General features: G+C 50.2%; 1 protein-coding gene and 1 long non-coding RNA gene across 13 annotated transcripts in view; both read left to right on the forward strand.

Moving 5' to 3' along the window:
• LOC125959095 (uncharacterized) overlaps positions 1-8,078 on the forward strand; it is an 8,179-nt gene extending 101 nt beyond the window's left edge. The window contains exons 1-3 of the long non-coding RNA XR_007469753.1: positions 1-344; positions 1,582-1,854; positions 7,998-8,078. The exon at positions 1-344 is cut by the window's left edge and continues 101 nt beyond it. This is a non-coding gene — a long non-coding RNA (uncharacterized LOC125959095). The remainder of the gene's footprint in view (positions 345-1,581; positions 1,855-7,997) is intronic.
• LOC125959064 (trithorax group protein osa) overlaps positions 1-22,500 on the forward strand; it is a 124,306-nt gene that overhangs the window by 77,367 nt on the left and 24,439 nt on the right. For 9 of the 12 annotated variants that reach the window (XM_049691805.1, XM_049691808.1, XM_049691810.1 and 6 more), the window contains exon 5: positions 15,589-15,639. The exons of 2 other annotated variants lie outside the window; for them this stretch is intronic. In XM_049691805.1, the coding sequence (XP_049547762.1) occupies positions 15,589-15,639 (51 nt within the window). Of the gene's footprint in view, positions 1-13,832; positions 14,041-15,588; positions 15,640-22,500 lie in introns of those variants that run through there. One more of the 12 variants, XM_049691815.1, reaches the window with a different exon arrangement.

Here is a 22,500-nt window from a genome sequence, read left to right on the forward strand (position 1 = left end):
GCAGGAGGGTCTGCCGTGACCTGAAAAAGTGAAAACCTTGGAAAAACCTCCAGACCAGAATACGTGCGCCGATCGAGTTTTGGCTTTGGGCAGAGCGGCAACGAACGTGTGCGAACACCCCCCACTCGAAAGTGCGCGCCCGTTGCGGTAGAAGGAAGAAGCAGGCACGATAAAGCAGAAGAGAATATGTGAAGCAAGATTTGTGTCAAACCCCGTGTGCGCGCTGCTAAGCGGCTCAGATCGCGCGCGCGCGCGCGCCAGCGACCGCGACCGCGATCATCGCGCTGACCGGAGCCCGTGGTATGTGAGGAAGTTGCGCTTTCGTTCGGTCCACGTTATCAAAAGTAAGCGCAGCAGAGAGAAGGTTGCGTTCGGTGGTGGTTTGTAAGCACAACGCAAGGCAAGAAATCTACGAAACCGTGCCAAAAAGCGTACAAAGTTGAAGCAAGGCACAGGACGCGCGCGGTGCTAACCGCGGCACTCGGCGGCGCGTTACGTGGTATCGTTCCGACAGGGCCTGCGATCCGCTACTGTTGTGCGTGTGTGTGTGTGTGGATACCTGCCGAATGTATATTTCGAGGAAAACACAAAAACAACAGCAGGCAGGCGGCGGCCCGTCACACACGTGCATACATAGTCGCTCATTCCGTCTATTTGCATTGCAGAGAGAGAGAGCGTGCGAGAAGAAGGATGATAGAGGACTAACCCACCACCATCCCCCCTGTCTATGTTGTCAGTTAGATTAAAAAATTATCCTCCCGAGTTGATCATCTCTTCGACAGACGTGACAGGACGCAAAGAGGACGATGCGAAAGGAAGCAAAAAAAAAACATCGCATGTCATACGTCAAAAACATCGCCAAGAAGAAACCCAGCAGAATCCGGCTTCGTTGTCTCACGGAGAGCTGCGCAGCTGATGATCAATGACGATAGATGTTTTATGTTTTTTTTGTTTCTTCCGCGATCCTCACTATAGCTCTCCCCTGCTCTCGCACTCACACCAGCAGCACACCATGCGTGTGTACTTTCTATCGCTGCGGCTCTGTCACCGGTGAGTGACAGTCTAATAAATTGGTCTGCTTGGTATTGCAGCAGCAGCAGCACGGGGTCTGCCTGAGGGGATGCGCTCTACTACATTGGCCCCACTAGTTTTTCGGCACTTTCGTGCTCGTTTCGTTCAAAAACCCCTCCCCCTCGTGCGTGCGTGCGCTGCTGGGAGTGGGTGACACATGCGAAAGCTACACGCACACAGTGCCATGTGGGCATGTGTGCTCTGTCTCAACCCGTTGCTGCGGGGCCGTGATCATACATGGCCCCATACGATTTGCCTTTGCCACGTAAAAAAGTTAACACAGGCGATTCATGGTGAAATTTTGGGCAGTTGGGCTAAGAACTGCCGCGAGAAAAAGTTTCAAAAGAAGCAATATTGCAGCATAAGCTGCAGTGGTCGGGGTTTAGTATTCAGCAATTCCCAATATTCAAGTCGTTATGTAAAGAATACTATTCCTAGCCATCAGTTTTGAATTATAACGGGGTTTTTCTGTTAATGTTCCGCTTAAATGATAACAATTTCGTTCTGCAGCATTTTGATAAACTTAAGAAACGGATGATGATAGCATTATGCGTAGGCTAGGTTGACAAAGTGAAGAGTTTAGTGAATGTGTCGTTTAAATCGATAAACAGCAGTGTGCGAGTGTGTATCGAAGCCGCGGCTTGTGTGGCAACAAACTGTGTTTAAGGCGGTATAGTCGTTTTGCAAAATCCTCGTTCATCGACATCAAACGTCACTGATAGCGCAGGAAGCGCGCGATACCAGCATTGAAGGTGAACATTGACTACCATATAAAAATCAAAAGTAAGTTTGCTTTCGCTAGAAATTCATCTCAAATTACGCGCTTGGCGGCACCACGTGGTCGTATTCGCATAAAACCGACATAATCTCCAATAAGAAGAGTTTGTCTCGTTTGAAAGCGAACGCGCGGCAGACCCGTTGTGTCTGTGAATGAAAGTGAAAAAAAAAACGAAGCTCAATCACACACCTTCCCCCCCTCCCCCCTACCATTTACAACATCGGGCCACAACCCAACCGGCAGGAGCCAGCGGATCACGGACGAGATGCCACGAAATATAACGGTGGCGGTGCATGAAGTCTCGTCTGCCTGTGGAATGAGGAATAAACGTAAGACCCCCACCCCGCACCTGTGTAGTCGAGGGTGTCGGTAGAGTGCCTACAACTCCCCGCACACTCAGTTGAATTTGGGGGGGGGGGGGGGGGGGGGGGGGGGTGAAGAGGGAAAAAGAAGCAAGTAGAGTAGATAAAACCAAATGTAAACAAACCTTTCATTCATGATTTCCCCGATGAAATGCGGAACGCCGCGCAGAGACCACCCTCTCTCGCAACCACAATGACCTTCACCGAACAGCCGCGTTTCCTATGCTTGGCCGAAGGAGAATATCCTCCTCTTGCAAATTGACCTTCAATTCCTCTCACCGGATGATTGGAGTTCAAGATGTTTGCCGCAACGCAAAGGGTGCACCAATAAAGTGTAATAAAATACTGTATGATAAGTATCAAGAGCATCTCTACAGCACGGCGGGGACGTGTTGCTTAGCAACGAGCTGCAACAAAAAGAAAAATGAATCACAAAAACATGTGTATCCAAAAAGAGCGGCTGAACTTTCCGGGTCTCTTGCTGCCATGCCAGCTGGTCCAATGTTTCCGTTTCCATTTTTCCCATCCCTCAAAAGTTCTACAGATACAGTGTGGGTTTTTGGGGGAATGGTGCTGGTGGCGGGTCGATGAGACGAAGGTGGTGAATGGTTTTTGGGGTGGCGGCAAACAACCACCACACCGTACTAACCTGTTGAAGGCGCGCACTTTTTGACGTGCTCCATCCATTGCTTCGGTGGCCCGTGGTGGGTGGTGGGTGGTTGGTGCGGTAGCGACGTTCTTTTCTGTCCACATCGATAGACGCCTAGCAGCCGATTGTGTGTGTGTGTGTGTGTGTGTGTGTACGCGTCTGGGAAATTCTGTGGCAGTACTCTACTGCCACCGGAGAAAGTACCTCCTGAAATCGAAAGTCTCCCCCTACTATTGGCACACCGAAGGGGGGGTGACCGAGGCAACCGGGAGATGGTTGGTCGGAGTTTTCTCGTGAAGTCGCGCTTCTTCCTTTTCAACCATCGCTTTCAACTCTGTTTCGCAGGGAGTAACTTTTTTTAAATCGTTATGCTGTGGTTTTAAACATGACGCGATAAAAACCTTACGATGATTTCCAAAATGTTATGCGCAATTTTCTCTTTCTTTTTTAAAGTTCTTCTTTTGCTGGTTCGTATGTTGAATCACTCGTATCTTCAACAGATTTTTACTCGTATTGCGTTTTGATTTCCACAGGCAAAAAAGAAGGATAACGTAAAATAGAAAATCTAGGTTGTGGTAAGCTTAGTCTTCCTCGCATCCTTGACCCTTGGAGTCTGGTTTTCAACTGCAGAGGATGTACGTTCTAGCTTTCGCAAGGCTTGCTTTTCAGCGCAGTTAATAATTGTTCGAAAACAGTTGCGATGTGTACTTGGATGCGATCGTCGCCGGTTTGGATTTGGGCACTTGCATGATTTGTTATACCGTCAATTCGTTACGTTATTGGAAGCCGTTTTGTTTTTGTGCTGCTGTGCTGTGTGCTTGGTATCCTTTTCTATCTTCGCGCTCTCTTTCTTTAGGTCACGGTCACCAAAGGGAATTTTGGTGAAACTCTTTCCATTTACTACTTGCTCTTCAGGGCCAATGGCTATGGTGGCAGCAGGAGTAGCAACTCCTTTCAACTTATGCTTTTTTTACACGTGAATTTACGCTCAAAGCACATGTACATAGCGAGAGAAAGAGAGCGAAGGAGTTCGTTTTAGCTTCTAGCAGCAACGAGGAGACGAGAATGTTCTGTACACCACCGTGTCGGGTTTAATATATGGTATCGCGTTTCCTGGGTATTCCTTGGCGCTGAAATATAGAACACGCTGTTGCTTTTTCATGGAAGTTGTTTTACGATACTGGGCGCATCTGCAAGTGAAGCTACCGAGTATCTTCAGGACACGGTTCTAGAACACGGAATGGTTCTAGGTCGTCGAATAAGAGCTTTTTTTCCCCTCAAACTGCAGTTACATATTAACCCGACCGGTGGTACCAAAAACCAGAGAAACAAGCGCATAGTGAGAACCATATTGATTAAGAAAACTGGCGTCCTTCGTCATTTCAACTCATCGCCGAACCATAACAAAGTCTCTCGTGCGCCGCCCGGTGACGATAATTGAAAGCGCCGTTTGTTGAGCGGCGGCGGAGGAAGGGGCGATGGGTTTTACCGTTCATTGACCCCCCGTCGTCGTCTCCGTCGACTCTCTGGGCTGGTCCGGACCTTCATCACTTGCCTGCCTGCCTGCCTTCCGTACTCGCCAATTGCTCGCTCGCGCTCTGTTGCCCACTTGTTGTGTGGCGTTCGCGATGATGTAAGAAAGGGAAAAAATAAAAAAAAATCAACGTCTCCTTGTGTGCTGCCGACGCTACCTACCTCCTCCTTTGCCGCCGTAACTCGTCGTCGCCATCATCGGCGCCTCCGTCATCTGGCGGGTTACCGAAACGACGTTTGTTTACAGTCGGTCGCGTTCGTATTACGTCAGAGAAAAAAAAGGGGGGCAATGGCGAATGCTGTTCTCCTTCCCTTCCTCCCTCCCTCCCCCCTCTGAACCTCTGATGCTGATTCCATTTGGTTCTCAGACAGGCTGGCGCCGCGTTGTCTGCAGCTCTGTCCCACACCACCACCCTGGCTGATAGGTTAGAGAGAGAGAGTGTGGCGAAGGGGGGGTGGTAGGCGAGGGGATTTGTTGATGGTGGTAGCTTCAGGTACACCGTGACACTTCCCCTGTTCCATCCTTTGTCTTTGCCGCTGCTGCTGCTGCTGCTGCTCACCAAAAGCAGCTACTCTGAGTACCGTGGGGTGGTGGGTGGGTAGGGTGGTCGTATGGCACGCGTCTTCTGCCGTCGAGATAAGGCACAAGGATTTTTGTAATAGTTTGTTGACAATACACACAGTGTGTGATGTGATTCATCAGCTGATGAAGGGGAGGATTGGTGACGATTATCGTCATCGTGTGATTCATTGGTCAGTGGCTGGGAAAACGGTTGATCATCAGCTGATTGTGCCGAGGTATTCTGTACTGTATGAAGCCATATACTGTGGGGATTGATAACAACACGGAATGATGATGACAATGGGGTCGTTAAAGCGACACGAACGACTAAGTAGGCTTGGCATTGCGATTGGATCCGAGTTAACTTTTGGTGTATTGGTCAGCATGTTGATTTCGTTGGAAAAACCAACCAAAAAAAAACTGTCTGCTATATCAAGTGCAGAGAGAGAGTGTGTAAAGAGTCAGAGAAATGTTATGCGCAACAGGTAGGCGCCTTCCCGGTGGGTGGCTTTTGGAATGACAAAACGCAACACTAAATAACTCAAGCCCTCCCCCCCTTCCGGGAGATCCTGTAGAATGGAGAAAAGTGTCAGAAGGTTGTATATTAGATCGCGGTGATAACAAGTCGTCTCCGTCCTCCAGCAACATGACCGCGACTCCACTGGCTGTGCCTTCATCGTCATCACATAATGACTTGCACACTACTTTGCTCTCTTTCTCTCTCTCTCTCTGCCAATGTACTTGTGAAGTCTCGCTTGCCTTCCTCACGAATTCCCGCGAGATGATGAATCACTGCACGGCTGGTGCAACACGTGGGTGGTGTGCCGTTATTTTGGAGTGTGGTATCTGCCCTCGGAAATGGAATAGTATTGTACACCAGCACGTGCTTCTTTTTAACTTTTTAGTTTCGCATCTTTTTGCAACATACCTTTCACTGGTCTCGTGTCTCTTGGAGGAGAGGTTTCATTGTTATGTTAGCACCTTTTACACTGCGATAAACCGACCGGCCGACCACCGGGTGTACATGAACATTTGTACTGTTGCGTGTATGGAAAACTAAAGTTACTACTATTCTACATAGTAGCACTCATACTACGTTTCGTATGCTCTAACATCAGAGTAGACATTGCCGAAGCCAAATAAAAAGACCGACCATGCTGCCATGACAACGTAGCAAGCGCCTATGCAGAACGCAATGCCTATGGTGTGGTGATGGTGATGTGGTAGCTGCTACTACGATTAGACCACCGTCCCACCATCAGCTGATCGAGTGGCAGCTTTTCAAGGTCGTATCAGCCGTAAGTGGATCCCGAGACGAGTTCCCTTTTTTATGCTACGGCTGCTGCTGCTGCTGCTGCTGCTGCCGGCCTAGCGATGTTGGAGTGCGATGGTAACGTGGCAAGGGAGAGAAAGAAGGAAAAGATAGAGGAGGAGGCGGGACCGTGTGTGTGTATGTTGCTGCTCAGTGTTTCACAGAACCTCCGGAGCCGGGCGAACGTTTCATAATAAAACCCTTACCAGTCCTGCACCTACCACCACCAACCCCCTCACCACACGCGCCCTGATTTGGTGATGGCGCGCGCGATGTGTGTGAAAGCGAGTTTTTGTTATGCTCACAAACTCGTTTATGTTTTCTCTCGACGAACGCACATCGTTCGTTCCGTGGTTGTGTGTGTGTATGTTTCTGTCTCTTTAGCCGGTTAACGCAACGATAGAGCGTGCGTGCTTCTAACGCTCTGTAGTACCGGAAGAAGAGGTGTCATATATTGGATGGTTCTGTCGCAGTATGACGACGATGATGGCGGATCATTCTAGCGACATATGGACCACTGGAGGTCTCGGGACGACAAGCATGAAGCGTAGTATGCAAACTCTGTGGCACAGTAACCGGTGAGCGATTCCCATGGATGAACCAGTGGTCACATGGCATGCCAAACAGTCTCCAACAGATATGTTCTATTCTATACGCATACGACACGCTCTATGCATCACTTGGCGGCTCAGGCATGCGACAGGTTGGAATGACTGGCGCTGTCACTGCGCCTGTTTTGCCGATGGCCACTGCATCATCCGGAGTGAACGATGGAACGGTCGAAATTCGGCAGAAAACACACCCGGATACGCAACGCAACCACCACCACCACCATCACCATCCTCGGATTCTTCAAAATTCTCGTTGATCGACGAGCGTTGGTTCTATGAATGAAATCATCGAACGACAAAACACACACAAACGCACACACACTTATGCATGGATTTGTTCCTGTGCGTGCCTTTGGTAGGCATCGTACGCATTCCTAAACTGTGGACATCGCAAAAGTCTCTCCACTTTTATGCTGCTCCACACCACGCACCACTAACCTATGATGGCCCGACACACACCACGGCATTGGTCTCCGGGAATGTGCGATGCCGGCTATTTGTACCGGGGGGGAGATGGTTGCGCGGTGGTAGGGTTGTTGGGTGGGGATCAGGGGCTTTTGCCGGTAAGCAAGCAGCCGGCTTCACTCGATAACGACACGTGTGTGTAGTCGCGTGGTGCGGCGCCCGCGGAGCGAGGGGTTAGTATGCGTTGGATAGAAAGTTGTGGAAGGGTGAGAAAAAGGTCCGTTCCAAATTATCAGCAAAGCGACGCCCGTTGCCCGCTGTGATATGATGCTCTGTTCCTTGTGCCAACGGCCATGTGTAGTTAGAGGCTGTATGTATATGTGTTTCAAGAGCGGGTGCGATGCCAAGTGGTTGCGGTGTTGTTGTCCCGTTTTCGCTTTAAGGCCCTTTTCGATCCGAATGCTTCTATACCACGGCGCTGTGCTGTAGCTGATTGAAGCATATTTGACCGGCTACAACTTACCCACGTGCACGTTCGGGAGGGGAAAACATTCACGTGCACCGCACACGAGACACGACCATGGTGCCACCTGCTAGCTCTGCTATCTTGGTGTGTTGTTTGCCAAAACCATTGATCGAAATCATTGTCGTGAATTTGAATCTGGTCTGTTCCTAACGTCATCTTTTCTTTTCTTCTCTCTTCTCTGCTTCCAGGTACGTATCAATCCCGCCGTTATCGTTCAATCGAACCAGGATTCTCGTGGCTGCTCAGCTGTGATGTGGTATGACAGACAGACCAGTAGTGCGATGCCTTTTAAAGACCTGCACTTTTGCGCGCCAAAGAACACGTGCACCAGAGGCGACGAAAGGCAACGGCAACGAACACATCATCGTAAACAGCGCCTCGGGACAGACAATCGCCAATAACAACAATTCCGTTGCTGTTTCTGCCATTCACGTTTCTTAACGAGCGTAACGCGCAATGAAAATGAAGAAGAACTTCCGTGAAGCGACACTACGGCAATTTAGAAAGAACAGAAGAACGCTGTAGAAGAGAATATTCATGAGACAACACACGAGAGCACGAGGATCTGCTGACGGATGGATGGACGGGCGGACGAAACGAAACGAACGAACGAATGCGTGTGTACCGTATGTACCACCGATGGTCCAAATCTCGGAGGTTGCCCTAGGTCATGATGATGCTTGAAGCATCGACCGTTGTTGGCATGGCATTTTTTATGTGCGTTATTTGTATTCTCCCTAGGTCGCACTGCCTGCTTGCATTCTGCCAGTGGCACACCAATGCATGCGGGTCTGTATTTTCCTGTCAGTTATGCGTTGCGTCATTAACAGACATCGTTTCGCTCGTAACCATCCTGATGGTGCCTGTGGGTATGCTTAATCGTCGACAAAACGATCGAAGATTTATTTGTTTTCTGCAGATAGAGCAAGGGCGGTGGTACGGTAGCCGTCAGTAAGTCGCCCACCGGCTTGCCAGGTTTGCTGACGGATTTGCAATGAAATGGTGGTGATATGAAATAGGATATTGTCAAGTCATTTCCGGCGAAAAGCTTTCTGAATGTTCAGATGCTTTGTCGGTTTGGCGGCATTATCGCCATCCGGTGGAACATGAAACGTTCATGAAATAGCTACTTTTGTCTAGGTGTTTTTGATGTGACTAACGTTCTTGGAATATTTGAACATCCTCTGACTAAATACTTCTATCGTTTTGTCTGTCTCAATAGTTTTTTTTCCTAACACACTTCGAACCAAAAGAAGTAACCAAGCGAAAAAGATATAAAGTTTGGATCAGACCAAGGATCCAAGGATGCTGCAAAAAGAGGCTACTCTGTATCAAGCAGTTCTGGGTTGCTTTTTAACTGCCAACAGCATCATGTTGTTTCCATGACCGGAAAAAGTCTACGTCAATTGGCACCGGCAATGTCAATGCAATACTTGGTCCACCATCGTCATCCGCCATCCTGGATGTTGCAAATTCATATTCCTCTCCTTGCACAGTCGGTGGTGGAATGGAAGGACATTCATTTGATTGTGTGAGCCTCGCACTACCGACATTCCGGTCCGGGTTTTCCAAGGAATGTCTATCTGTAGAAAAAGCGAAAGGACATCTCTTTCGCCACTGTGCGTTTCGTTTTTGCCAGATGTGGGGTTTTTCCTGACTGTGTCAGTCTACCAGACACGAGCGTTCCTGCTTCGCGAACTCCACTTATACATACGAAAAAGCCCATGGCTGGCGGTGTTCCGAAAGCTGTGACGGTTCAGTGTCAGCAGAGAGAACACACCGGGTATACGGACAAAGTCAGTGTTGACGTCTGTGAATGAGAACCTCGAGCAAAAAGATAGCAAGGCAGGCAGCAGTGCTGTTGTGGCACTCTGTTACGTCGATGTGCCTTGCTCTCGACCGTCCCGGCACACTGGGATACAACTGGCCAATCGGACGGTCTAAAGTTAGTGTCGACGGTGTTTCAGGTGGATTGTCTTGATCTTTGAATCTTGTTTTTTTCCGATGTTGTTGAATTCTATTCTATCTTCTTTAGCTCCATATTTGATATTTCTCATTATTTTCTAAATGATTTCATAAAAACAGTGGACATTTCTGTTAAACGTCAAACGATGTTAATATTAAACGATTTTTGGATCGTTTTCTGGTCAATTTTCAACCCACTATCCCGGACTGTCGGCAGGCCCAGGATCTGGCGCTCATAGTACACCGACGATCACAGTCACCTGCGCTACACGCTCTTCGTAATCTGGCCATTGGCACACAGACCTCTCTGCCTGTAGCTATGCTACGTCGCTATGCTTAAGTTCAGAAAATGTCTCCTGGTCCCCGGTCTTTTCCAAGACCAAAAACCGGCTGCTCGCTCGGTCTGCGGCACTGGCAAGGAAAATGAAATTTTCTTTCTGCCTTACCCATAACAACAACAAAAACAACAACAGCAATGAGCACGATGTGCTGGGAACTCGTGCTGGAATCGTCTTTTTCTATTGCCCTACCCATTAGGCGACCGGTGGATGGCTCTGGCCGTCGGTCGGCGGCCCTGATCTGCACCTGCACCATGAGTCAGCCTTAGTCCTCAAGGGTTAGTCTATCATTGTTGTTGTTTCCTTTGCGTGCAGGTGAAACAGAAGGGAAAAGGAAGGAGGTCTCAATGTGAGGTGGAAGGACGCGTGGCACTTTTCCGCAAGAAACGACTTACCCGGAGCGTTTTGTGAGCGTCGGTCGGCTTCTTCTAACCTGGTGTGAGAATTCCCAAGATATTACGGAAAACCCTCCCTCGACTCTCTGCGTGCTCATTAGTCCATGAAGGAGAGAAGCTTGTAGTACTGGATACCTGGACTCTCCTCTACCACAGAGGCGCTTGCGAACAGCGAGCAAAATATGTTTTTCCTGTTAGAATAGGCGCGGACTGCTCCGGTGGGGTGTTGGAATAGATGGACGGGTTGCTACAGCTGTGTATACAGCGAATTCTCTGGACGGGATGGCCCGATCACAGTTTTCGTTCAGTGTAGGTTGTGTGTGTATGTGTGTTTGCGTGGTGTGATGATGAAGATAGAGGAACTATGCTTCCTGTTTATCGCAAAAGACCGTACCACGGAATCCACTGAACCGTTCCGAACAACCGGGTACAACCGAATGATAAGTGGAGGTTTTCGGGGCATTTCGAGTTCTGGTTGTAGGAATGCCGGCGCCATGAAAACAGTCTTTCGGTTTGGGTTTTTGCTTAACTCACAGTCTCTGAGGTAATACACGAAGTCGACAGCCACGTCCTGGTTGTCGTCTGAGTCGAGAACTGCGCAGAGAACGCTAAGTTCATTATTTAATTGTACCTTCGACATTCCTCAACTTATAGTGGTGTGCTATTTGGATGCTTTTGCGCGATACTCTAGACACAGCTGGAGCAGAAACGGTATACGAAGGGGGTTCGCTACGGTTCAGCAACGCCAGGCGCATATTTGATTCTGTTGGAAGGAAGCTCTACGTTGGGGAAACTTTTGACTTATCGGTGAACCGGTACACTCCAGGGTATATGGGGAAAAGCATTTACCGTAACCGTATGCTGCTTGACGTAATACTTACGTTTTGTTTCTCTCTTCCTGGGACACAAGCTTACCTCGAACAGCTGGTTCACTGGACGATAATTTTACTTCCAGTAGAACCGTCACAACCTTCCAGGGCTTCTCTCTATACGGCAGGTGGTGGTTCCGAAGGGAATGGTTGCAGGAGTTTTCTGGGTTATGAAAGAATGTATTGGAGTCCTGAGTAAAGAAAAGTGGAATTAAAGGTTCTACTATGGCGCGGTTTTTTTTCTTCTCGTTAATGTGCAGAGAGATCTGTGATATGTGTTTCCGGCGCAGAGCAAAATGAGAAATTCTCTAAACAAGAAAATGCATACTACTGAATGTTATGTTATTGCAGAAAACTGAAGCAAACGTTATGATTATGCAATGGCGGAGCATCAGCCATTAAAAAGATCAGCATTGCCTATAGAGGATCCAGTAAACTGCCAGTGTTTGAATAATATATTAAATATTTCTCCATAAAAATATGAAGCATATGATAGTAGATAGATTTGAACGAGGGTATGTGCACGACCTCTCCACTCTGATAAGTCGCGTAACAATTCGGAATGATGTATGGCGAGGGAGGTATTGGCGGGATCTGCGACCGGCCTTTTGGAGTGTGTGGATAGATAACATTGTTGTATGTTGTGACAAGCGATGGAGCGTGTGTGGAGTAGATGGAAGAAAGGCATATCAATCTGTCCCATTCTTACACTCGGCTAGGGTCGTTGAATTTCGTGCTCTACGTCACCTAGTCGATGAACAGCAGCTGCAGGAGGACGACAGGGGGTGTAGAGCCAGACAGACGCGTGTACCATACTCCGAAGCTAGAAGCAGGAAGCACGGCCGCGTCGCAAAGTAAGAAGGGTTGTGTTGGTGAAGGTGGTGGTTATTTTGTTTATATTTTGCTTCGAAAGCTCGCTTGCCAGACCCAGACCAGACCAACCCAAGCCGGCAAACTACGCGTGCCAATAGCAAACGACCACCCACCCACCCAGCCCAATCTACCAGCCAGCCACCCAGCCAGCCAGCCGGTCGTCGTTTTATAGATGCCGGCATCAGAGGCAGATTCGTTTTGTTTTTTTTTTTTGTGTTCAATCTTCAGCAGCAACGTCTCCATGGGGTTGGTTGGATGACTGTTTCCGTATGCGAGGTTTTATGTATTGTTACTGTGTATAGCTTTTGTGCGCGGTACGCGGGGTGGCAGTAGGTGGGGTGCGCATTTTGTCTCGCGTGTTTTATTTTGTTTTTTTTTTTTGTTCTCAATCTCGCTCTCCTTTTGACGATGACCCTAACCTTTCCCAACGACTATAAAGCTTAATTCTTTCAGCACCACCACGGTGCGCTTGGGGGACGGTATCCCTTTTTTGTGATTTGATTGTTTATTTTGTGATGCGTTGATTTGATGAAGCTGGTATCCTTCGCATACGTATTATGTTAAATTAATTCGCATTCGCTACAGTTACTATACAATATGGTTCAGAATGCGTCACGTCAAAACACATCTAGTAAACGTTGGTTGGATGTGTACATTTGATGGCGAAGCCTGCCTGGCATGGTAACGATCCGTGTGCTCCGTTGTGATGTAAAAAGTTTGAAGTGTTACCGTTCGTTGGTCCGCCCATTGGCCTATCGGTGACTTACGGATGCTTGAACACTGAGCTTCCGATGGTCGCAGTCGGTAGAGAAAGCGGTATGGGGGCATACGACATCGCGTCGCGGTCACACGTCGCGTATTCATTAACATGATTATGCCGGCGCCAGGCGTATCATCTCGAGTGCGCTCCAAAGGACTGCCAGCCGCGCCACAGTCATGACGAAAGAAGTAGCATTAAACAGATGCAGTTCCGTCGCTGACGTGTGTGGGCCTTATCTATCGCAACTTACACACACTCTCTCTCTCTCTCTCGGAGTATCTTGTACTAAGTAATACTATTTGCTTCCTACAAATGAATTTCTAAAGACAGTTTATCTGCACGTTTGGCTGTCAATATATTCGAAAATTGGCGCGCAAATTCGACACGTCCCCCCGCAAAAAAAGGACACGAGAATCGCTCACGTTCCCAACCCATATCTCAAACTCACGTTGAGGTGCGTCTCATTGTCTCATTCCCCTTTAACTACTCGGTTTTTACCTTTTCCTGAGCTCCGTGTGTAATGGCGAGGAAGAGCATATTCATTTATTATTCGTGCATACCTTCTACCACGGTTGTCTGTCAACGTAAATCGTATCGCGCTCTCGGCCTACTGGGATTCACCAAAAAAAAAAAAAACCTTCTGTGTGCGCCTCCTCCAGAATTGTATGTCAGAACTGCTGTCGTAATCCAAAACGCTCTTTGTTGCAGTGTGTGCAAGAGGGGAATAGGGGTGATAGGGGTGGTGTATTCACCCCCATTCACCCGTCCACGGTTGCGCGCGCGGTGGTGTCTGTCCATCATCGATTGCTATCTCTCGCTGAATCGAACGAACTGCTGCTGCTGCTGCTGGTCGATGTGCGTTCGCGCTCGTACTACTGTGGTCGGTCGTCGGTGGTTCTCTCGGTGCGGTGCGCTGTGGTTGGTCGATAATTGTTTTCATGTGTATTCCGAAACACCCGCACCCCCGCTGGCTGACTGGCTGGTCGGTTGGTTGGTTGGTTGGTGTTGGCCAAAGGGTTATAATGCGCACAGTAAGCGGTTGAAATGGGTTTTGCGGGCTTCGTTTTTCCTTTATTGCTGTTGCTGCAACGTGTGCGCGAAATTGCTTAAAACCTCTGACCGCGAAACTCGAACCTTCGACAGCACGGACAGCCGCCGCGCTCGCTCGCTCGCTCGCTCGCTACACACACCACTATGCTCGATTCGTGCTCGATTCGTGCACACCACACCAGCAGGCGGTGCCGAGGAGATAACAAACTACCAATACTATTACGACCAGTGTGCGCCGCCACCCTCTGCGCGCGCCCCGGTTGCGCGGGGCGCTGCTTGCGTCAACCGAGAGCTATATAGCTCCCGGTAATGAATGTGGAATCGGAGGGGTGGTAGAAGAAGGAGTAGAGAGGGACTTTTGCAGCGAGCGGCGGGCGCTTGATGAAAATACGACCAACGTTCGCGCGCGCATTCGTCCGCTTTTTACGCCGCTTCTGTCGCGCATATTTTGCTGCCGCCGCTGCTGCTGCTGCTGCTGCTACGGTTGCGCTGCCAGGCCAGCCTTTGTGTGTCGATCCGGCGATGAACTGATTGCGATGAACCATTTGCCACTGTTGTGCCACACGCGTGCGCCGCCTCCTGGTGATGGCCTCCTCCTCCTCCTGCTCCTTCTCCTTCTCTTGTCGAGGCATATCTCATCGGGGGTGACCTGTCAGTTGCGATGCGACATCAGCACTCAACCATTTGTGGAGCAACGAAATTAGTAGCCAGGACCGGAATAAGGAGCAGAGAGAGAGGAGGGGTTCTCATTCGCCCGCTGCGGATGCGGTATGGAGAGAGCGAGATAGAGCGTACATCGGGGGCATTTGAAGCAGCATTAGCCCCCCCCAGAACAGGGAGGCCAGCAAGCAAGGCAGAGGCACGAGCGCCAGTGGTACAGCTCGCTCCTCCGGTATTAATGCTTTGTGCGCTTCTTTACTGCTGGTGTGCTGTTGCGCTGCTGTTCCGTGGCTGGCTGAGGGCGGCCAACTTTATGGTATGCCATCTCGTTCGTGGCCCCCTTTGCGTTGGTTGTGCCAGCGCGCAGAGCCACGACGCACCACGGCGCACACGGGACGCCATGAGTAGTACGTGGTGTTGGCAGCAGCAGCAGCAGCAGCAGGGGAGTGTATAGCAGCAACAGCAAAACAGCGTCAGCAAACCCAAACCCCACGGACCAAGCGAAGAAGACGCAAGCAGCAGCAGCAGCAGCAGCAGCAATGTGTCCGCCGCCGACGGGGATCAGGGGAATAACATCGAGAATGAACATCGACACCCCGAACCCCGTAGCACAACAGCGCACACCGAGCACCGAGCAGCACAAGCAACCGTGGGGATTGCCTGTGCCTGTGCTCATCGAGAAGAGCACTCAGCGTATCGGAGCACCGACCGTCGAGGCACGGTGGGATTGTGCCGAATGTCGGACTGGTCAACATTCCTCCCCATTACAGTTCTGGTTCTGACTGAAGCAGCATATTGAATTACTCCGTTCTCGGGTAAAGCAGAAACTAATTTCCTCTCTTTTTTTGTTCTCTCTCTTTTCGTTTTAGGTAAATATCGGAGATAGGAAAAGATCAAAGTACCAAAGCACCAACTCTTTGGTGAGTTTATTCGGACGACAACTCAGATAATTCGCTGACGCGTTGTGCCCCATGATTGATCGTTCGAGACTGCAACCAATTAAGGATTATTGCTGAGCGACTCGCTACTCAGCTCAAGAGTGGAAGAATGTTAATTCTGAACCTTCATGTGAAAGTATTATGGGGCCCGGGAATGGAGGAGAATCGAAACTCTCGTTCACGGAGTTGATTTTTGGCCACCAGCGCTGTCGCTACGGTGCACAGTGTGCCGGTGCGTTCGGTGCGCCTCGAAAACACGAGAAAGCCGCGGCACACAACAGAGACACACGGCATACGAAAAAGGCCCCGGACCCGGACTGATTGTGCTCGATAGATGGATGGATGGTGTGCTGTGCCATGCCATGCCATGTCATGCCATGCCGTGGTGGTGCGCTTTGTTGCTCTACGCGCTGCTCGAGTGCTCGGGTCCCGCACACGCTGCTGCTGGCACACCAATATGAATGGTGTGCTGTCCGGTTGGTCGGTCGGTCGGTCGGTCGGTCGATCGGTGCCGGTGCCGGTGCGCTTTCGGTGCCTGTGCTAAGGCTGATTTGAAACAGCCATGGGGCGAGCCAAGCGAATGAGCGCGCGTACCACGACGACGACGACGACGACGACGACGATGACGGTGATGGTGCTCTCAACCCAAGGAGGAGCCACGGTCGGAGTCTTTCTTGCGAGTTTTTTTTTTCTGCCTTGCGTTGTGCTGCTCCTTGTTTGTGACTCTCGATATCATCATCTGGCCTGGTGGTCGTCGTCGCGCCAAGGTAGGACTGGATGATGGAGGTTGGCAGCGACTACTCGATCGACCGCCTTGGAAAAAGAGACGAAAGCCGTCGGGTGTGGTGGCCCGCCGGTCGCGGTATGCGGGACCAACCGACCACCGGATCCTCCACACACAAGAGAGAGAGACCTGAAACTCACTCAATCGTGTGTTTCTTCGGAATGATGATGTATGTATATTGTGTGGTGTGGTGTTGGGGGGGGGGGGGCGGTTTTTTGTTCGGAAGGGGTGGAGCAGGCGTTGCGAGGGGGCGTAGAAAAAGGCCACGAATAAGATGGTCGTTATATGTGTGTGCCCTTTTTCCCCGTTTCTTCCTTTGCCCCGTTGTGGTGGTGGTGGTGGTGTGTGTGGTGCTCGGTCGCTCGCTCGCTCGCTATCGCAACCCCCTCCTTCTCCTTCACCTTAGCGGATGACGATTGCCGCGCAATAGCTCTCGAGGTCTCTGAGTAGGCTCTGCGATCGTGGCTCTGACGCGATGCGGATTTTGCTTACTCTCTACTTCGCGGAATGGAGCTGCTGCTGCTGTTGCTGGCTATCACCGCGAAATCCAAACACACGCGCGCTGATGAAGGGTAGGGGGCGAGGAGGCAATTTAGCGAAGACACACCACGCGCGCACATGTGGTGTGTATCCGTCCTCCCGTCAAGCCGTCCCCTGGCGACCCTTGGGGGAATGGTGGTGCCATCCATACGACAACGGCTGTCGGTACGATTACGAATCGCGCCGGCGGATGTGCGTGCGGACCAAAAACCAGCCGCCGGGCTGTGTCGTCCGTCCCGGTGGTAGGCCTGCTTGCTCGAGAACACACTACAATATCGCGCCAAAGGCCCCACAGTGTGTGACCGGAGCAGTCTGAAAAATGTGTTTGACGTTTCGTTGCCGGTGACGGGAGGAGTGCGCCAGAGTGTTTGCGCGAGGCATGCACCTACTCCCCCAAACACCAAAATATGGGGGGGTCGCAATGAGACGCGGGTTTCTTTGTTTTTCTTTTTAGTATGAAAGGTCGTCTTCGGCCGGCCGGCCGGCGGCCCGGCCCCTCTATCTCTCATGTGCTTCGTGGTTCGGTGAAGCGAGACTCGACGCGGTCTCCGATTATTGAACGGAAATTAGAAATGACTGCACTTCGACCTCCTCCTACTCCTCCACGTTCGCACAACTGACACCAGCAGCAGCAGCAGCAACAAAAACCATCAACGCAACCGCTGCGCGGTACCGGCATCTGTCATTCCATGAAACCACAGCGCAACAGCTGCTCGCACAGAACTGTGTCTAGAACCAAAGCATGCTATGTGTGCTCCGGTTGAACTGCAAACGGAACTGCTCGGACGATGATACCCCAACACCGCGCGCACCCGATGACTCACTGGGTGGGAGAGAAACACATTACTACTTTGGCTTCGTCGTACGCGCGTGAAACCGAGCGTGGTGGCAGGGTGGAACGGGGTTTGTTGTGTGTTTTAGAGAGCTGCTAACCTTTTCTATCCTCCATTCAACCGATCACGATTCTGCTCGGTGCCTTGCCTTGGCCTGGCCGGTTGGTTGGCTGGTCTGACATGCAGGCAGGCAGGCAGGCAGATGCCGGCTTTGTGTTGTTATCGTTTGCATGTGAGAACGCAAATGGTGTGCCGGCATAAAATTGGCGTCGTGTGAGGCGGTGCTTTCCGGTCGCAAGGGGGGACGACGCCGACGACCGGGCGTGCATTTGAATATCGCTGCCGCTGGCACTGACATTGGTTTCGTTGGTGCTTGGTCCAATGCCATGTGCTTCCGCCTCTGAACTCTGTACGCTGTGCCTGTGCACGTGTTGTCTCGTCTCGTGCTAATCTCATGATCATGTTTTTAGGTTACGGTTATCCAACGGCAGCAAAGTGTGAAATGGTGTTATCAGCTGCGCATTTGAGCGATGACGATTTGTGGAACGACTTTTGAGGGGCAGCATATGATGACGCTGATGAATGTTACAATTTAACGTTCCGGCTTCTATGGTGTCGCTCGCCGTAAGAACGATGCATCCGTTATATATGCCGCAAGAGACGTTTTGCCACATTGTCTTTACGCACGTCACACCGATCATCTTTCCGCCTGATTGCGACCATAAATCGATGTGTGTGTGGTACGTTTCATCGTTTCATGGAACTCCTTAGACTCGCCGGGAGCGTCAAAACAACTCAGCACGTTCTCTGACGCACCCCGGGGCCCGTGTGGACCCCATGACAGCACCTACGTGGGACAGAAAGAGTTTACTTGGAAAAGGGGAAACCGAAGCAATAAAAGAGACGAAGCAAACGCATCGCGACAAGTCAGCTGATGATGACGATGATGATGATATCGCTGAGTCAGTGTTGAGCGCAATTGCTGGTGGCACCACCAGCAGGGGTAGCAGCAGCAGCAGCAACAGCAGCTTGTTATCACCACGATCCCGTGTGCCGTTGGTGGCACCAATTGTGCTGTATCTCCTTGTGTTGTATGTGGCCCCCCAGAACACGGCCCCCGTGCACTCTACATTATATTCTGAGAACTTTAGCCGGCATTTGGTATGCCGGTATGTATGGGTGTGTGCTCCTCGTTCTCTCTCTATCTCTCTCTGGAATGGATGTTTGCTTAACACATCGTCACTCTACATCGTCGCCTAGCGGACGCCACCGTAGTTACACACAAAGTATCCATTTGTGTGTAAGGTTGTCTGGGGTCTGTGTGTGTGTGTGTGTTTGGTGTGTCTCCCTTGTCATTCTGAAGGTGCGCTGGAAATCTCTGGCCGTCTGGCTGACGCTGACGAAGGTAGCGGCATGGGATTTTTATTGCTCATCAACCAGACACACAAACTTGCCACAAACGTACAGCGCTGCGCGTACAGGCTAGCTTGTGGCGTTGTTGTTGTTGCTGGCCGCGTGGACCCACCGGCGGTTTTAGCAGTGGCGTTCCGGCGCCGCCATGTGCTGCCGGCGGACGACGATGACGAAGAAGAAGAAGCGAGTTGACGTTGATTGCCGGCGTCGAGGAGAGATAGAGATATACCGAGAGTCGCATGGCGTTGTACTAGCAGCATGCTGGCTGAAATTGCAAGCAGCACAGAGGATGGCGGTGTGGAGCAGCGCACACCACTGCAAACATAACGTTCCGGCGGAACTGCCCATAAAAAGAAGAGTAGGAGTAGTAGCACTTGTTAGTGTGTGTGTGTGTGTGTGTGTTTGTGAGGGCAGCGCCAAGGGGTACAGAACAATTTTAGATAAACATTTTTGACATTAATTGACGTCATCCAATTACGGCTGTATGTTGCGGAGGGCGCGGGCGCCCGCGCAAAATTCTACGAACTCCTTCGTAAATGTGTGTTGCTGCTGCTGTTTTCAGTTGGTGCACAAATAAATGTTTGTCCCATTCGAGATTTGTGATCAGATTCCTTCCTTCCTTGGCAGCATAAAAGCGCAACGAACCAAAGAAAATAAAGATACACAACATTATTCAAACCATAACGGCAACAAGGTAGCAACAGACTGTAACATAGTAGACAGTGAGGTGCGAACCAGGCCCCTTATTCTAGACCAAACTACTAGATCCAGGATATTCCATAAGATATTTATGCTGGCCTAGATGATGAGCATCGAGCACCACAACCACGTGTTGTCGTATGCCGCTCATTTGATGACGATGATGGAGAGAACATGAAATACCGACGACAGCGTCGTATTATACCTACCGATGGCTTCGCAATTGCGCACCCTTGTACTACAAGCACAGCGAGCGAGAGAAAGAGAAAGATTGTGGAGCCCTATGGGGCCAGCAGCACCCAAAGACTATAAAGTGGTGAGGGTCGGATAGGATGGGCGGGCGCTCGATGGCAACAAGTGGTGGCGATGCTGTGGATGCCGGCTTTCGTTGGTGCATCGACGACGACGACGACGACGACGACCACGATGCTGGTGCCTCATGCTAAAGAGGCAAAAAATGACCTTGAGTAAAGAAAAACTCGTGCTTCGTACACTAGCACGCGGAGATATATAGAGAGCGAGTGAAAGAGAGAGAAAGGGGGAGAGAGTACAACAGAGACGACGCGAGACGACGATGAATTTGGGATGTTACCGCGAGAAGAAGACGGGCGGCGAAGGGCGAGGCAGGGAAGGAGGCGATTGTATGAATGAAAAGTTGGTCAAACTGGCGACGACACACACCACCAGCCAGCACCATCTACTACCCGTTTCGTATCGGTTGGTGGTGAACGCGCGGTATCGGTTTGATGCTTCTCCTACCGAAGTGCGGTACACATCACATAAACGCACAGTACGCGGATTCGGGTCATTGACTTCTTCCGATACTAGTTTAAAGGGTTTAAAGTTTTTTTTAAATTAACGAAGTTTAAATTAACGAACTAATGTCAACCTTAACTTTTGTCGATGATTAAAAGAGATGAATTCATTTGGAAAGTGTCCTAAACATCGATCAACTCTCAACGTTTGATAAGGTGCTTTCACTGGCATCATTAAAAACATTCCTTGCTGGAGTTCTCAGCATCTTCCCCCATGCCAATACGTGAACGAGTCATGGTTTAGATTCGAGTTACTAACGAATGAACTGGGCACACCGTACGGGTCGATTCCGTTTCTGAATCCAGACACACCCAAAGATGCTGAATCCCCCCCCCCCAGGAATGAACCGGCATATTTGTATTCCGGTTGCCGTTTGCTGCAACCGGTTTGTAATTAAGGACTTCCAGATACCTGACAGAGAAGAAGAGTGCGTTTTAGGGAAAGGGGAAAGAAAGAATTAAATTCCAGCAGCAGCAGCAGCATCATCTTAACCTGAATCACTATCCCTGGTGTATCAAACAATGGAAGGAAAGAACAAAGTACTGAATCCTTTCGATTCGAGCAGCTTTCGACGACAACGACGACAAGAGAGAGAGAGTTCGAGAAATACAATCTCGTCTTCACTGGACTGTGGTGTGGACGCCTGGGGTTTATATGAAATTAAAAATGGAAGTTCCAGCAGCTACTACTACCCGGTCAGCATAGGAGAGAAGACAGGCTCCCTTCCGTCTGCACTACTGCCAGCCCGTGTGCAGCCTTGCTCTGTACGCTTATGGACTATTCATCTTTCTGTTCCCGTAACGGCCCGGAACATGGGCCGGTGTCCTTGTTTGCGAACACACTCAGTTCATCAGCCAGATGGACGAAGGAGGAGCTAGTCCATTTGCCAAGGAATTCGATGAGCTTTACTTCCGCTGCTCCGCTCCTTCTGCTTATCCCCTTCAAAGAAGACACACACAGGCTTAGACGGCAGTCCTTGGACGGGGATGGGAAAGCTGATTTTCCAGCACAAACGAACGAAGGAAAATGCCCGTACCGTGCCGTGCCGTGCCGAAGACCTATCGTTCACGTTCATCCGGTTGCCCGGTTTTTAAGGATAATGAAAGATTGCTTTCTTGATGATTGCGATTGGCCTTCGGTGGTGGGGTCTGTGTTGGTTCCTTCTCCTCCATGCTGTGGACGTACGCGGACAAAGGTGTGGGCATCAGGGAGTGGCCACGACACCGTAATGAAAGATTTATGAATGTCTGAAGTGTAGTGGGTGGTAGTCTGAAGGCGAGAAAGAAGTAGCGGGAAAGAAGGGGCGATAGTAACTATGGTTCGAATTCGCAATCCAAAAGATGATGGGACGGGGTGGTGTACCAAGGAACACACCTTTTGGGGCCCAGACAATTTCTATTTGGTTCATAAGGCGGGGTGGCGGCCATGGTGTTTTCTTCGATTTCTAATCAATTTCTCTTTATTACCGACAATCCTGAACTCCTGGAAGCGGCAGCACCAATGAGAGATGCTGTGATTGATTTGACAGCGTGTTGTGCTGTGCGGCTAGAAGCTCTTCTGAAGTTCCTCAAAAAGTCCTGACGAGCAAGAACCAGAAGTCGGTTTCTCCGGGATGAGGAACTAAGGAATGATGTTCTACCAGGAAATTAAATTGTATTGATTAAGAAATTCTAGTGTATGGTAAAGAAAAAATCTAATTCGGGACTGAGTCGTCGTCGGTCTTTCTCATCGACGTCAAGAAAGCCCCGACAGGCCGAG

This window comes from Anopheles darlingi, chromosome 2 (assembly GCF_943734745.1).
Source record: "Anopheles darlingi chromosome 2, idAnoDarlMG_H_01, whole genome shotgun sequence".
NCBI lineage: Eukaryota > Metazoa > Arthropoda > Insecta > Diptera > Culicidae > Anopheles > Anopheles darlingi.